Source organism: Macaca fascicularis, chromosome 6 (genome assembly GCF_037993035.2).
Source record: "Macaca fascicularis isolate 582-1 chromosome 6, T2T-MFA8v1.1".
NCBI classification, from domain to species: Eukaryota; Metazoa; Chordata; class Mammalia; order Primates; family Cercopithecidae; genus Macaca; species Macaca fascicularis.
Window position 1 is genome coordinate 70,442,355 of NC_088380.1, and position 15,860 is coordinate 70,458,214.

General features: G+C 36.2%; 1 protein-coding gene across 4 annotated transcripts in view; it reads left to right on the forward strand.

Moving 5' to 3' along the window:
- CWC27 (CWC27 spliceosome associated cyclophilin) overlaps positions 1-15,860 on the forward strand; it is a 262,287-nt gene that overhangs the window by 2,704 nt on the left and 243,723 nt on the right. For all 4 annotated transcript variants that reach the window (XM_045393777.3, XM_065546311.2, XM_065546312.1 and 1 more), the window contains exons 2-4: positions 3,049-3,145; positions 10,520-10,632; positions 12,423-12,566. In XM_045393777.3, coding sequence (XP_045249712.1) covers positions 3,049-3,145; positions 10,520-10,632; positions 12,423-12,566 — 354 coding nt within the window. The remainder of the gene's footprint in view (positions 1-3,048; positions 3,146-10,519; positions 10,633-12,422; positions 12,567-15,860) is intronic.

A 15,860-nucleotide genomic window follows, 5' to 3' on the forward strand; every position in this document is an offset into this window, starting at 1 on the left:
TGTATTGAAAATCAAAATGGCTTTATAAGTATATTTGCATATATATTTATAAGAAACATGATATTATCAAAGTATTAATTGGGAATTTTAAGAGAAAGAGCCAAGGAGGCCTACAAAGTAGTGATGGCCAAAGAGAATGTATGGCCAGAGGAAGAAGGAGCCATATACCTTCTTTATTAATTCAGTAGCTTATTAATGAAAAGATTAAGAAACCCTGGTGAGCAAGGTGGCCTGATTATATATGCATTCTTTTTACTAGGTGTAAGTTGCCTTTAGCCAAAAAAAAAAAAAAAAAAAACCACGTAATAATGACCATCATTTTTTGAGCACTTATTATTTATCATGTGCTTTTCTAGGCAGTCTATGTATTATAGCTCATTTTGTCCTCACAGAAATCCTAAAAGATATTATTATCCCTGTTTTTAGATTAGGAAATTAAGTGACAGAGATGTCAGATAGTGTGCGCAAGGTAACAAAGCTAGTAAGTGGAAGGGTTAGTATTTGAATTTGGGCATCCTGATTCCAGAGCCTGTGGAGGGGGGGATGATGTAATTAGTATGTTCGTTAGAGCAGTGGTTTCCAAACCAGTAAGTGCATACTTCAGTGGATGTGCAAAACCATCCATGAGCTGTGGGGAGAAAATCTATATATATTTGTATTTTTTTTCGTTTGTTTAAATGCATTATTTAATATATATAAAAAGATGATAGCCAGGCGCAGTGGCTCATGCCTGTAATCCCAGCACTTTAGGAGACTGAGGCAGATTGCCTGAGGTCAGGAGTTTGAGACCAGTCTGGCCAACAGGGTGAAACCCTGTCTCTACTAAAAAAATGCAAAAAAATTAGCCGGGCATGATGGTGTGCACCGGTAATCCCAGCTACTCAGGAGGCTAAGGCAGGGGAATTGCTTGAACCAGGGAGGTGGAGGTTGCAGTGAACCGAGGTAGCACCGCTACACTCCGGCCTGGGAGACAGAGCAAGACTCCGTCTCAAAAAAAAAAAGAAAAAAAAAAAAAAAGTCCAGGCACGGTGGTTCATGCCTGTAATCCCAGCACTTTGGGAAGCCGAGGCGGGCGGATCATGAGATCAGGAGTTCGAGACCAGCCTGGCCAACATGGCGAAACCCTATCTCTACTAAAGATACAAAAAAATAGCCGGGCTTGGTGGCACGCGCCTGTAATCCCAGCCACTCGGGAAGCTGAGGCAGGAGAATTGCTTGAACCTGGAAGGCAGAGGTTGCAGTGAGTCGAGATTGCGCCATTACATTGCAGCCTGCGCAACAGGGCGAGACTCTGTCTCAAAAAAAAAAAGGGCACTTTTTTGGCGTTGTGATGTAATTTTTCATAATGACTAGCCAAATAGATTTATAGACCATAGTATTTAGATTAACTAACCCAGCCGTCACAAATTTCTTATTGAAAATAATATTAATAATATAAACAAGCAAATCATAAGAACATGATAGAGCTGATACCTCAGCATGGGAAATCTGTCAAAAAAATCAGAAATTATTATGAAGACCATTGTAAATATGGATTTCTATTTATTATTTTTAATGGTGAACTTTGCCTTAAATATATATTGTGTCTTGAAATATTTACCAGTAAGAGTATAAAGTCATTGTGATTTTCAAGACATTTAAAAACTAGATGTGTAGAACTGAAAGCCCTATGTAATTTGAAAGCAACATTATGCTAAGTAAAAGAAGCCAGACACAAAAGGCCACATATTGTATGATTCCATTTATATGAAATGTTTAATAGGCAAATCTACATAGACAGAAAGTAGATTAATAGTTGCCAGAGAGTAGGAGTAGGGGTAAATAGGGAGTGATTGCTAATGGATACAGGGTTTCTTTTTGGGGTGGTGAAATGTGACTTAATATCGATGATACTGACTTTCCATGAGAAACAGGCTCATGTATTTGAACAGTTACATTGCATACCCTTTACTTGCAAGAGCATTCTAAAAGATTGTGATGATCACAAATTATTGACACTGATCTACTTTGGTATATGAGGGGAGAAAAAAAAAGAAGTAATACTGGAGAAATTGGTTTCCAGCTGTGCCACAATGTTCAAATTTAGAGCCTAACATGCTTTTTGGTTATTTGTGGTTACAAATAAGACAATTATAAACTGTTTCCTGGGAGCCCAGCAGGGAGGGTTTTAGTTGTTGGAAAGTTTCTGGTTCTACCAAGGAGTATCTGCTGTTATGAGCTGGTGGAAAGGCTATCAAAGGATTCTATTTACTATAGAAGGTGATTTTAAGACATAATATTTTAGTAAATTACAAACCAGAGTTAGATTAAGAATGTTCCTTTGTAAATTAGGAATAGCATGATGTTAAATGAGCAGAGAGAGTAAAAGGTAATTAAAAAGGGCAATTATAAAATTGTATTGTAATATCACAACTTAATGGGTTCACTATTCTTTAATTTCTTAATTTGCTATACAGTTTTATTGGAGTTGATGCAATGGGAAACTCGATTATAGCAAATTTGCATTATTGGGGTTTTGTCTTGTTTTGTTTTGAGACAGGGTCTTGCCCTGTCATCCAGGCTGGAATATAGTGGCATGATCATAGCTCACTATTACTTCAAATTCCCAGGCTCAAGTGATCCTCCCACCTCAGCCTCCCAAATAGCATGGAACACCACCATGCCTGGCTATTAAAACAAATTTTTTTAAAGACAGGGTCTCTGTGTTGCCAAAGCTATTCTTGAACTCCTAGCCTCAAGTGAACTTCTCACTTTAGGTATTACCATTTTTTAAATGAATGAAGTTTTTTTCTGTGATTAAAAAAGATATATGCTTTTTTTTCTGAAATCCCAAACTTTTTCTGAAATGGTATTTTGAAAGATCTAAATGTACAGTGAGTTGTAGTGAATATTTGACATTTTGTTGAGTATATCAACAAAAGCCAAACACAATTTTTAATATTTCTTTTAAAATTGAAAACTCACTAGTGATTGCTACAAGTCAAATAGTCATTCAACTGATTATTAAGCAAAATAATAATTTAATAAAATGTAATATTCTTTCTACAGGTTTTATTGAAAACTACAGCTGGAGATATTGACATAGAGTTGTGGTCCAAAGAAGCTCCTAAAGCTTGCAGAAATTTTATCCAACTTTGTTTGGAAGGTAAATTATAACTTATGACTTTTATTCTACCAGAGAAATTTTTGTCAATTTAAAAATAAACTGCAGTGTCTTCTTCACAAACATTGAAGACTAGTGTTAAATAGTGGTCATGAGTGACAGGTGTTGCTATGATGATATGGTATTGAACTGAGTGTCAGGAAGTGGAGATAAAAGATAAAAACTACCCAAAATAAATTTGAATACTTTTAACAGAGCAATTTATCTCAACAAATAATACTGTGATCCTCTTTGGTCTTCTTTCCTATCTTACACTTCTTTCTTTCATTCTCTAAATTTGGGTATTCCCCAAGATTGCCTCTAGTTCTCTGTCATCATCACTCTCTAGTTGTTACTTCAATCCAAATGACTACCACATTTAGAACTTCAGTCATTTCTTCTCTTCCTAGTACTAATATTCGTATCTAATTGCCTAGTGGACTTTTCAACTGGTGTCTTCCATTGTTAGCTATAACAAAACCAGTGTAAAACCAAATTTACCAATTTCTTCCCGAGTCTGCCTTTCACCTGTATGACTGTAATTGCCTCTTGCCTGCTCCCCTTCCTGTCTTTCATCTTTAATTTCTTTTCTCTCTTACTTGTTCATATGCTATTTCAATCCTCAGGCAGCTTGGCTTCCTAGCTATCCAACTTTTTATCTCATTGTACTAACCACATGGTTTTAGTTGAATATTGTTTCCTAAGCATTTCCTTTCCGTTTCCACTTTCATACATATCCTCATACTAATTCCCCTTTTATTGATATGCTTTTTCTTCCCTTTTTTACGTTTAAGTCTACCCGTTTTTAAATGTTCAGAATTCTAGTTTCTCCACACAGCCTTCCAGCTAGCATCCAGTGATATTATCACTATCTCTAGTTTTTTTAGATTTGAGTAATAAAGTAACTATTTTTTTTTTTTTAATGCTGCAGAATTATACATCCACTTAAGTGTTTTTCCCTTCAGAGTATTCTCTTAGGGAACTAAACCTTCCATTTTTAGAGCTTTTTGTTGGCTTCTAGAATACATTGCATATGGTTTGGAATATCTCCAGTGGTGGCAAATCTTTGTTCTTCTAAGTTATATTTGATTTTTAGAGACAGTTTTATTCGAGGTATCAGAAAACAGCATTTTGGGCCAGAAGCAAGGTGTGAAAGAGAATCCAGTAGTATGGTATGATGAGAGCTCTCTAAATAGTCAGATAAACATAATTACCAGGTGAAGATTTAAGAAATGAAAAATGCCCAGATACCAACCCCCCTCCAAAAGAGAGAGGTGGGGAGGGGTGGAGAGAGAAAGAGAGAGAGAGAATGAAAGGACATCTGCAAAGACCATTATTAATAATTGCTATGGCAGGCAGGAAGGAAATAGAGTCAGGCAGGTAGTTCAGTCAGAGAGGCCTCAAATATCTGTTAACCAAGTTGAGAAACACAAGAGACATGGCAAAGTCAGACTTGTTTCTGGTAAGAAGTTTTGAAGATTCAAAAGCTCAAGTTTTACAGAAGGAGAGTGAAATTACAAAAACATTAGAAAGAATGAATGGTAAATTGCAATCCATGACCAGGTGAATGGAAGAAGCAGAAAACATCTGGATACAATGTGACAGTGAAGAAGAAATGAGGTTCTTCAACTGGGTGATAATGAAACTCAATTATTAAAACAAACAATTATTCACCTATTTGTAATAATGCAAGGAGAAAGAAGAAAGAATAGAAAAATAATTTTAAAAATAACCAGAATAATTCTCTTAATCAAATTCACCAATCCTCTTAATTGAATAGAGATAGAATTATTATTGGAGAGGCTAACATGCAGCCTAAGAAGACTGATTTAAACAAAGATATTCCTAAATGAGTTAAGTCAAGGTTTCAAAAATATAATCCAGAAAACCCCATTTTAGTTCTTTGCTTCTATGATTTAGATGAGTCGTAATGTTTCTAGATCTTGAAACACTCATATTAGTTTTTTTAAAGCATGGTTTCTGGAATTTAAAAGCAAATGAATAAAAATATGAACAAGTAAGAGCGCAGTCTCAGATATGGCCCTCAACTAAAATGATGTTCATAGCCAAAGGATGGTTTATAGCCTTTACAAAACCAAAACCATTATACAGACTTAATCTTAGATTTTTGGTCTTTGCAGCATAGTTAGGTGGACATTTAAAATGAGTAGAACTTTAAAAAAATTATCATTTAAAAAATAGTGCAAAAATATATAAAGAAATGAAAGGGAAGCTTATTAGCTTTGATAATTTCATTAGTTCCTCCAGTGTGAAGAAGGAGTATAATTTTATGTTTGTTTTATAGACAAGTGGGGAGCAGAGGGAGAAGTGGATAAGAAAATCAAAATGTTTAATACATTGTGTAACTATTATTCTCTTCACCTTTATTTTACATCATTCTTGTCTCATCATGGTCCACACTTTATTGGTTATCTTTTATTCTTTAATAATAGTTTACTAATTCTTTAGAGTGACAAATATAAGCATAAATATGCTACAAGTTAAAACAAATTTCTTTACAAAACCGAAATACTTGTTTAAAAAAAATACCAGAGAGGCTGGAGTAAATAGTGCAGACTGGTCGCAGGATGAGTGTTAGATAAAAAGTTATTATTAATGTTAATATTTACATAAACACAAAACAGGATTCTAGAAGAAGAAATGTATAACTACTTTATTGTTTTTTTTTTTTTTTGAAAAGACTGGGAGAATATTTATTAATATCTATTGTTCTTTTTTTTTCTTTTTTTATTATTATTATACTTTAAGTTCTAGGGTACATGTGCATAACGTGCAGGTTTGTTACATATGTATACTTGTGCCGTGTTGGTGTGCTGCACCCATCAACTCTTTTGTCAGCACCCATCAACTCGTCCTTTATATCAGGTATAACTCCCAATGCAATCCCTCCCCCCTCCCCCCTCCCCATACGTATAACTACTTTAAAATGCAAATATAAATTCCTCTGTGAACTTGGGCAAGAAATGCAGTTATTCAAAATATATGATAATGCCCATATATTATTGTAGCCAGAAATAAAAACTATGTGACAAATACTAGAATGACAGCAATCAAATAGGAACTTTGTTTCATATTTAAGATACATTTAGGTATCTTTTTTCAATAGTGGAGAACATTCAGGAGGATATTATGAACATGCATAATGAAATAATAAAACTTTTTCAAAATACTTGTGATGATACATAAAAATTAAAGAAAAGCAAACATTGCAAGCAGCAAAATATATTATAGGGTATTATAAACTATAAATACAACTATAAATGCATAGTTCAATAGTGATTACTAATAAATTACAAAGAAGTTGAAATAGTAAATATGGAAGATTTGTGGATATTGGAAATTCCAGCTATGTTAGAATACAAAGTTATACTGTAGAGAGTATAGAAAATTTTTACTCATTTATATATGGTATTATAATAATTTCATGCATCCAACAGGAATATAACTAGGAAAATCATAAAGAAAATCTTAAAATAAAAAGTCAGCATCACTGAAACACTTAATGGGAAATAGGAGAAAAGAAATAAAATGGTGAAATTGTAAAATTTGAAAACAAGTAAAACAGACCTCTTTCCTGCCCTTTTTCCCTCACAGGTAACATATATGTGGGTCTTATGGATCTTGCTTCCAAAGTAGTTCTCGAGTCTGTGTATCTCAAGATAAGCCATAGTTACGTAATGACTCTCAGGGCAGTAGTTGCTTGCTTGCGTTCTCTAACTGGCTCTCTGTCGCATGTACTTGCGCTCTCTCTTTCGTTCTCTCTCTCTCTCTCTCACTCCCCCTCTCTCTCCAGTCATGTCTCTTTCTAAGATATTCACCCTGGGTATTTGAATGATGTTTTGAAAATGCAAATCTGATCATGTGCACAGTGCTCAAAAAGTATTGGTTGACTGCTTATTGTGGGTCTAGAGGAATATTCATTATATGATATATACTGGGGTATATTTTATACTCAAATTTGAATATGAATTTGTAGCATCTGAGTGAAGATATTAGTTTGACCTCACATATGTGTTGAACTTGAAAATGTGTAGTTTGCTTTCACATTGTTTAATCTTCAGATTGACACTGTGCCTTAATTTATGTTATTAGATTTATGAGAAAATGGAGTTTAAGATTGTATAGCTAGCAAAAGGCGAGATTCAAACTCCTGACTGCTACATGCAGTGTTAGTGTAACTCATTAAACAGTTACCTAGGAATATAGGAGAGATACTTTTAGACCTTTTGCTTTTTATAGTGTGTATTTGTAACCAGAGGGAACTTGTCTGCACTAGGGAGCTCTTGTAAATACAGCCCAACTGCCCTGCACTGGGAGAAGGGAGTAAGCAAAGTCAGCTGGTCTTCCTTTCTACTTCTTCTTACGTACTGTGTACTAAATACAGTTGTTAGAATACAGATTATATTTTTTAAAATATGCATTGTACATCCAGTTATGCTTTGCAAATATAAATAATTATGAGGGTGTCTCCAAGCCACTAAAATAGGAACTTTATAAATTATGTCAGTAATTGTATCAGTAAAATGCCTGGCCCACAGTAGATACTTGATAAATATTTTTTATTGAATGAGTTATATTCAGGTTATATTCAGTTGCAGGTAATAGAAGACCCAACTTAAAATGATTTAAATAATAAAGACATTTATCATCCTCTATGTCAAGAAATCTGGTGAAATCTTTAGGGAAGCTCTGTGAAATCTTTAGGGAACTGTGCTCTTTACATCTTTCTGCTTTGTAACCCTAAGCATGTGATTGAATCATGTCTGCCTAACTCAATAGTTGGTTCAACCACAACCTGCTTTGTTGCTACTTGCTTTTTGTTTGTTTTTACAACAACAAAAATAATAGCTTTTGTTTATTCAGTACTTCATACTACATATGTTCTCCTCTTGTGCTTACCTAATGTAAGTACAGAACTAATTTCAGTGATGTAAAATAATTTCTTTCCTTCCACCTAAAGGATTTTTTTAAAAACCTGTGGGGAAGTTTATACAACATAGAACTAACCATTTTAAGTGTACAGTTCAGTGTCAGTTAGTACATTCACTGTATTGTGCAGCTGGCACCTCTGTATAGTTATAAAACACTTTATTACCCCGAAAGAAAACTCTGTATCCATTAACCCAGTCATTCTCTATTCTCCCCTTGATAGGATTCAGCTCTGTGTCCCCACCCAGATCTCACCTTGAATTGTAATCCCCATAATCCCCACATGTCTAGGGCAGGACCAGGTAGAAGTGATTGGATCATAGGGGCATTTTCTCCCTTACTGTTCTTGTGATAATGAGTGAGTCTCATAAGATCTGGTGGTTTTATAAGCATCTGACATTTCGCCTGCTTGCACTCACTCCGTCCCGCTACCTGAAGAAAGTGCCTGCTTCTCCTTTGCCATCCACCATGATTGTAAGTTTCCTGAGGCCTCTGCCCAATGTGGAACTGTCAGTTAATTAAACCTCTTTCCTTTATAAATTATCCAGTCTCAAGTATTTCTTCATAGCAGTGTGAGAATGGAATAACATACCCCTTCTCCACCCACAGCCCCCAGCAACCACCAATCTATTTTCCATCTCTGCAGATTTACCTATTCTAGATATTTCTTATAAATGGAGTCTGACAGTATGTGACTCTGTGTTTGGGTTCTTTCACTTAGCATGTTTTTGAAGTTCATCCATTTTGTAGCATGTATCAGTATTTCATTCCTTTTTGTGACAGTCATATTCCATCATATGTATATATCACATTTTATTTATCCATTCATCTGTTGATAGACATTTGAATTGTTTACACCTGTTGGCTCTTGTGACTAGTGCTGCTATGAACATTTGTGTGTGAGTATTTGAGTACTTGTTTTCAACTCTTTTGGATATATATACATATATATAATTTGGATGTATATGTAAACAATCGATTCTTTTGGATATATATAGAAATAATATATATAAATATCTGATATTTCATAAAAGCAAATCTGATCATGTGCACAGTGATATATATATTATATATTGTTTATATATCAAACAATATATATCAAAATTACTTATAACTACTATTATAATTACTTATATATTATATATTGTTTATGTGAACTATGTATATTTACACTTAAAAACTATATATTAATATATAAACATATATATTACCTGTATACACATACACCTAGAAGCATAATTGCTGGATTACATGCTAATTCTGTGTTTAACTTTTTACACTATTTTATATTCCCACCAGCAATGTAAAAGGGTTCCAGTTTCATCACATCCTTACCAATACTTACTCTTTTAAGGTTTTTGATGTTAGCCATTCTAGTGGGTGTGAAATAGTATCTGATTGTGGTTTTGATTTGCGTTTCTCTAATGACTAATAATATTGAGCATCTTTTCTTATGCGTGTTGGCCATTATTGCTACTTCTTAATGTAAATTCTCTTATTCAGGCAAACTCTAATTCCTGCTCCCCACTCAATTTTTCACTTATGCTTTGACTCACTGAGATGCCATGCTTCTGCCATTCCCAAGTTAACTTCCTTTTCTTCTATCAAGTACCCTAATGATTTTAGGTTCCAGATAATATATAGTATGGGAGGTCATATACAATCTGCCCTGTATATTTATGAGTTCTAAATTATATACTCCAATTGTATATTTTTGAATTATATATAAATATGAATAATTTATTTCAATCATTTAGCAAAACAATTGAGCTAATTGGACTCAAGTATGTATTGTGTTATTTGTTTTGTTTATTCAGAGTTTCTTGAGGAGGGTGTATTGATGGTTCCAGACCTATAACTAATAAGTAATTTTGATGTATTATGAGTTTGTATATTAATAAATTAATTTTCTGTGAGGAAAAGAGGAAGCAATCGGAAATAAGGTGTTCATCTTTGCCAGGGTTTCTCAGTCTCCACACAGTTGACATTTTGGGCTGGTAATTCTCTGTTGTGGGGACTGTCTTTTGCAGTATAGGATGTTTAGCAGTATCCCTGCCCCCTACTCACTAGATGCCAATAGTATCCCCCATTTCTGAAAAATATTTTCAGAAATTGACAAATGTCCCCTGGGGCACAAAATTGCTGCTCCTTCCTGCCAGAACTCTCTAATTTCTATTTTGAAAACCAATCCAGAGTTTGAGAGAATCCTAGAAATAAAAACAAAAAGTCAGCAATGATGGTTTCTGTAGAAATGTGTGCTGTTTTGAGAAGTAACTATTTTATAAGAAGGAGGATACAAAAGGTTTTGGCTTGGGAGCCTATTTAACGTTCTGGAAAATAAATCTTTTGACTCTAGCTGTATTAATTTTGGTAACTGTAGATATGATTAATTTTAGACATTGATAAATTATTTTTATTTTTTTTCAGCTTATTATGACAATACCATTTTTCATAGAGTTGTGCCTGGTTTTATAGTCCAAGGCGGAGATCCTACTGGCACAGGGAGTGGTGGAGAGTCTATCTATGGAGCACCATTCAAAGTAAGACTGAATTATTATTTTTATTACTATTTTTGTTGTTATTATTTCCAAGTCAGTTTGGATTGCTTAATCGAAAATGATTGTGTTCCACAAGAGGAAAAAACATTTCACAGTAGTATATAAAAATCAGGCTGGGTGCAGTAGCTCATGCCTGTAATTCCAGCACTTTGGGAAGCCAAGGGGGGCGGATCATTTGAGGTCAGGAGTTTGAGACCAGCCTGGCCAATGGTGAAACCCCGTCTCTACTAAAATTACAAAAAGTAGCCAGGCATGGTGGCACACACCTGTAATCCCAGCTACTCAAGAGGCTGAGGCAGGAGAATTGCCTGAACCTGGGAGGTGGAGGTTGCAGTGAGCTGAGATCGCACCAGTGCGCTCTAGCCTGGGCGACCAAGTGAGACTCTGTCTCAAAAAAAATAAATAAATAAATAAATAGTCTGTAAAAGATGCATTAATCAAGAATAGGTCAGTGATTTCTTATCTGCCAACATAGATCTAAGAAGAAAAAGAGTTAATGTCATAGTGAAGATATTAAGAACAATAGCAAGTTCAAGTAAAAGCTAAAAATTGTGTTTGTTATTAATTTGATGGCACCAATATCATGTTCTTTGAATGAGTAAACAGTATCTCTTAAAATATGGGAGTTTTTGAAAAATTCATTTTTATACTAATGGAATAGATTGTCTGCATTTTCCTTTCATCTTTTACCAAGTCATTGTGTCATTCTTGAAGAAAATATTTGAACTGTTTGCTTTAATTTCCAGATGATAATGGCCTTAGAAATTTGGAATAGTTATTTTAAAAGTCTCAGATATCACTTTTAGACTGTTTTATATTTTACCATGGTAAGACTTCTCATGATTTTAGGTACTTCGTCTAGTCGGAAACATTCTTTTATTCTTTTATTTAGTGTAACAGAATAGTTGTTTTTGACAATTCCTTCCTAACTTGAGATTTTTGCTTCATTATTTTCAGGTAATACAGTTATCTTGTTACATTTTTCAATTAGGTCATTTTGAATACAGTATACAGAGTTGTGATCCATTGAGTTCAGATCTCTTGAGAATTATTTATTAAGGAAAAAATCTCCCTTTGTGAAAAGCATTTATGATATAACATGGCTACATTTATAAATGACTTCAATATCAGGTTGGAAGGAAATTCTGTTAACTAAGAGACTAATATATTTGTTAAGTAGCCCTATCGTGGTGAGAAAACCACCTTAGAAAGACTTGTTCCTGCTCTTTTGAAAACTGGCAAATAGAATCAGTGCCATTTCAGAGAAGATTCAACTTAGGACTTTAAAAAGACATGGTAAAATTACATGACACAATAATAGTAGATTATTTGAATTAAAAAACAAGAAGAAAGCAATTGTTTAATGACATTTAGAATGAGATGGGAAAGAGTAATAATTGAAGACTCTGCAATGGCTCAAAGGTAGTGTTCTGGGAGAAGTAAGAGAAGATTTCAAAAGCTTAGCTGACTTTGGGATGATAATAGGGAAATAACTTAGAAATCCATTCCCCCTTGGGTACTCTTCCTTTGGGTATAACTAAGCAGCTTTCTACAAAATAGGGTATATTTCTGTATGAATATATTTAGAAAATACAGTCTAGTGAATTCAAGTTTAATAACATTGAAAGAATAGTAAGTGCTCAAAAATCAATTAAGCAAAATGTCTGCATTTTTTATTAGAAGTTGTACGGGACCTTGCGGGTCAAGTTGAATAACTGCATATGATGGGTCTTATAACTGAGGACATTCACTAGATCTTTTTTACATTTCAGGATGAATTTCATTCACGGTTGCGTTTTAATCGGAGAGGCCTGGTTGCCATGGCAAATGCTGGTTCTCATGATAATGGCAGCCAGTTTTTCTTCACACTGGGTCGAGCGGATGAACTTAACAATAAGCATACCATCTTTGGAAAGGTTAGTGTCCAGTGATTTTAAACCTGTGGTTCAGTTTTTGGTTTTATGTTATTCCTTAGGCTTCTAAGATACATATGATTAACTTATCTAAGAGTTACCTTCATCAAAACATTCCATAGGATATGTTTATTCTTTACAAAAATGATGGAATATATTCCTATTATAGTGCACTATGAGGGAGCAGCTAAATTCTTTTTTGCATCTTTCAATTCACTCATTAGTTGTGACTTTAGTGTATTTCTTCTTTAAAACCATAGTAATGGTATGAGCTAATAATGTGCCACTTAGCCAGTATTGATTTTACATTTTCGGAAACACATTTAGGTAATAACATTTAGTAGTTTAAAGTTTAGTTTCTTGGGGGGCGGAGCAAGATGGCCGAATAGGAGCAGCTCCAGTCTCCAACTCCCAGCGCGAGCGACACAGAAAACCGGTGATTTCTGCATTTTCAACTGAGGTACTGGGTTCCTCTCACTGGGGAGTGCCGGAGGATCAGTGCTGGTCAGCTGCTGCAGCCCGACCAGCGAGAGCTGAAGCAGGGCGAGGCATTGCCTCACCTGGGAAGCGCAAGGGGGAAGGGAGTCCCTTTTCCTAGCCAGGGGAACTGAGACACACAACACCTGGAAAATCGGGTAACTCCCACCCCAATACTGCGCTTTAAGCAAACAGGCACACCAGGAGATCATATCCCACACCTGGCTGGGAGGGTCCCACACCCACGGAGCCTCCCTCATTGCTAGCGCAGCAGTCTGTGATCTACCGGCAAGGCAGCAGCGAGGATGGGGGAGGGGCGCCCGCCATTGCTGAGGCTTAAGTAGGTAAACAAAGCTGCTGGGAAGCTCGAACTGGGTGGAGCTCACAGCAGCTCAAGGAAACCTGCCTGTCTCTGTAGACTCCACCTCTGGGGACAGGGCAATAACAAACGCAGCCGAAACCTCTGCAGACGCAAACGACTCTGTCTGACAGCTTTGAAGAGAGCAGTGGATCTCCCAACACGGAGGTTGAGATCTGAGAAGGGACAGACTCCCTGCTCAAGTGGGTCCCTGACCCCTGAGTAGCCTAACTGGGAGACATCCCCCACTAGGGGCAGTCTGACACCCCACACCTCACAGGGTGGAGTACACCCCTGAGAGGAAGCTTCCAAAGGAAGAATCAGACAGGTACACTCACTGTTCAGCAATATTCTATCTTCTGCAGCCTCTGCTGCTGATACCCAGGCAAACAGGGTCTGGAGTGGACCTCAAGCAATCTCCAACAGACCTACAGCTGAGGGTCCTGACTGTTAGAAGGAAAACTATCAAACAGGAATGACACCTACACCAAAACCCCATCAGTACATCACCATCATCAAAGACCAGAGGCAGATAAAACCACAAAGATGGGGAAAAAGCAGGGCAGAAAAGCTGGAAATTCAAAAAATAAGAGCGCATCTCCCCCAGCAAAGGAGCGCAGCTCATCGCCAGCAACGGATCAAAGCTGGACGGAGAATGACTTTGACGAGATGAGAGAAGAAGGCTTCAGTCCATCAAATTTCTCAGAGCTAAAGGAGGAATTACGTACCCAGCGCAAAGAAACTAAAAATCTTGAAAAAAAAGTGGAAGAATTGATGGCTAGAGTAATTAATGCAGAGAAGGTCCTAAACGAAATGAAAGAGATGAAAACCATGACACGAGAAATACGTGACAAATGCACAAGCTTCAGTAACCGACTCGATCAACTGGAAGAAAGAGTATCAGCGATTGAGGATCAAATGAATGAAATGAAGCGAGAAGAGAAACCAAAAGAAAAAAGAAGAAAAAGAAATGAACAAAGCCTGCAAGAAGTATGGGATTATGTAAAAAGACCAAATCTACGTCTGATTGGGGTGCCTGAAAGTGAGGGGGAAAATGGAACCAAGTTGGAAAACACTCTTCAGGATATCATCCAGGAGAACTTCCCCAACCTAGTAGGGCAGGCCAACATTGAAATCCAGGAAATACAGAGAACGCCACAAAGATACTCCTCGAGAAGAGCAACTCCAAGACACATAATTGCCAGATTCACCAAAGTTGAAATGAAGGAAAAAATCTTAAGGGCAGCCAGAGAGAAAGGTCGGGTTACCCACAAAGGGAAGCCCATCAGACTAACAGCAGATCTCTCGGCAGAAACTCTCCAAGCCAGAAGAGAGTGGGGGCCAATATTCAACATTCTGAAAGAAAAGAATTTTCAACCCAGAATTTCATATCCAGCCAAACTAAGTTTCATAAGTGAAGGAGAAATAAAATCCTTTACAGATAAGCAAATGCTTAGAGATTTTGTCACCACTAGGCCTGCCTTACAAGAGACCCTGAAGGAAGCACTAAACATGGAAAGGAACAACCGGTACCAGCGATTGCAAAAACATGCCAAAATGTAAAGACCATCGAGGCTAGGAAGAAACTGCATCAACTAACGAGCAAAATAACCAGTTAATATCATAATGGCAGGATCAAGTTCACACATAACAATCTTAACCTTAAATGTAAATGGACTAAATGCTCCAATTAAAAGACACAGACTGGCAAACTGGATAAAGAGTCAAGACCCATCAGTCTGCTGTATTCAGGAGACCCATTTCACATGCAGAGACATACATAGGCTCAAAATAAAGGGATGGAGGAAGATTTACCAAGCAAATGGAGAACAAAAAAAGGCAGGGGTTGCAATACTAGTCTCTGATAAAACAGACTTTAAACCATCAAAGATCAAAAGAGACAAAGAAGGCCATTACATAATGGTAAAGGGATCAATTCAACAGGAAGAGCTAACTATCCTAAATATATATGCACCCAATACAGGAGCACCCAGATTCATAAAGCAAGTCCTTAGAGACTTACAAAGAGACTTAGACTCCCATACAATAATAATGGGAGACTTCAACACTCCACTGTCAACATTAGACAGATCAACGAGACAGAAAGTTAACAAGGATATCCAGGAATTGAACTCATCTCTGCAGCAAGCAGACCTAATAGACATCTATAGAACTCTCCACCCCAAATCAACAGAATATACATTCTTCTCAGCACCACATCATACTTACTCCAAAATCGACCACGTAATTGGAAGTAAAGCACTCCTCAGCAAATGTACAAGAACAGAAATTATAACAAACTGTCTCTCAGACCACAGTGCAATCAAACTAGAACTCAGGACTAAGAAACTCAATCAAAACTGCTCAACTACATGGAAACTGAACAACCTGCTCCTGAATGACTACTGGGTACATAACGAAATGAAGGCAGAAATAAAGATGGTCTTTGAAACCAATGAGAA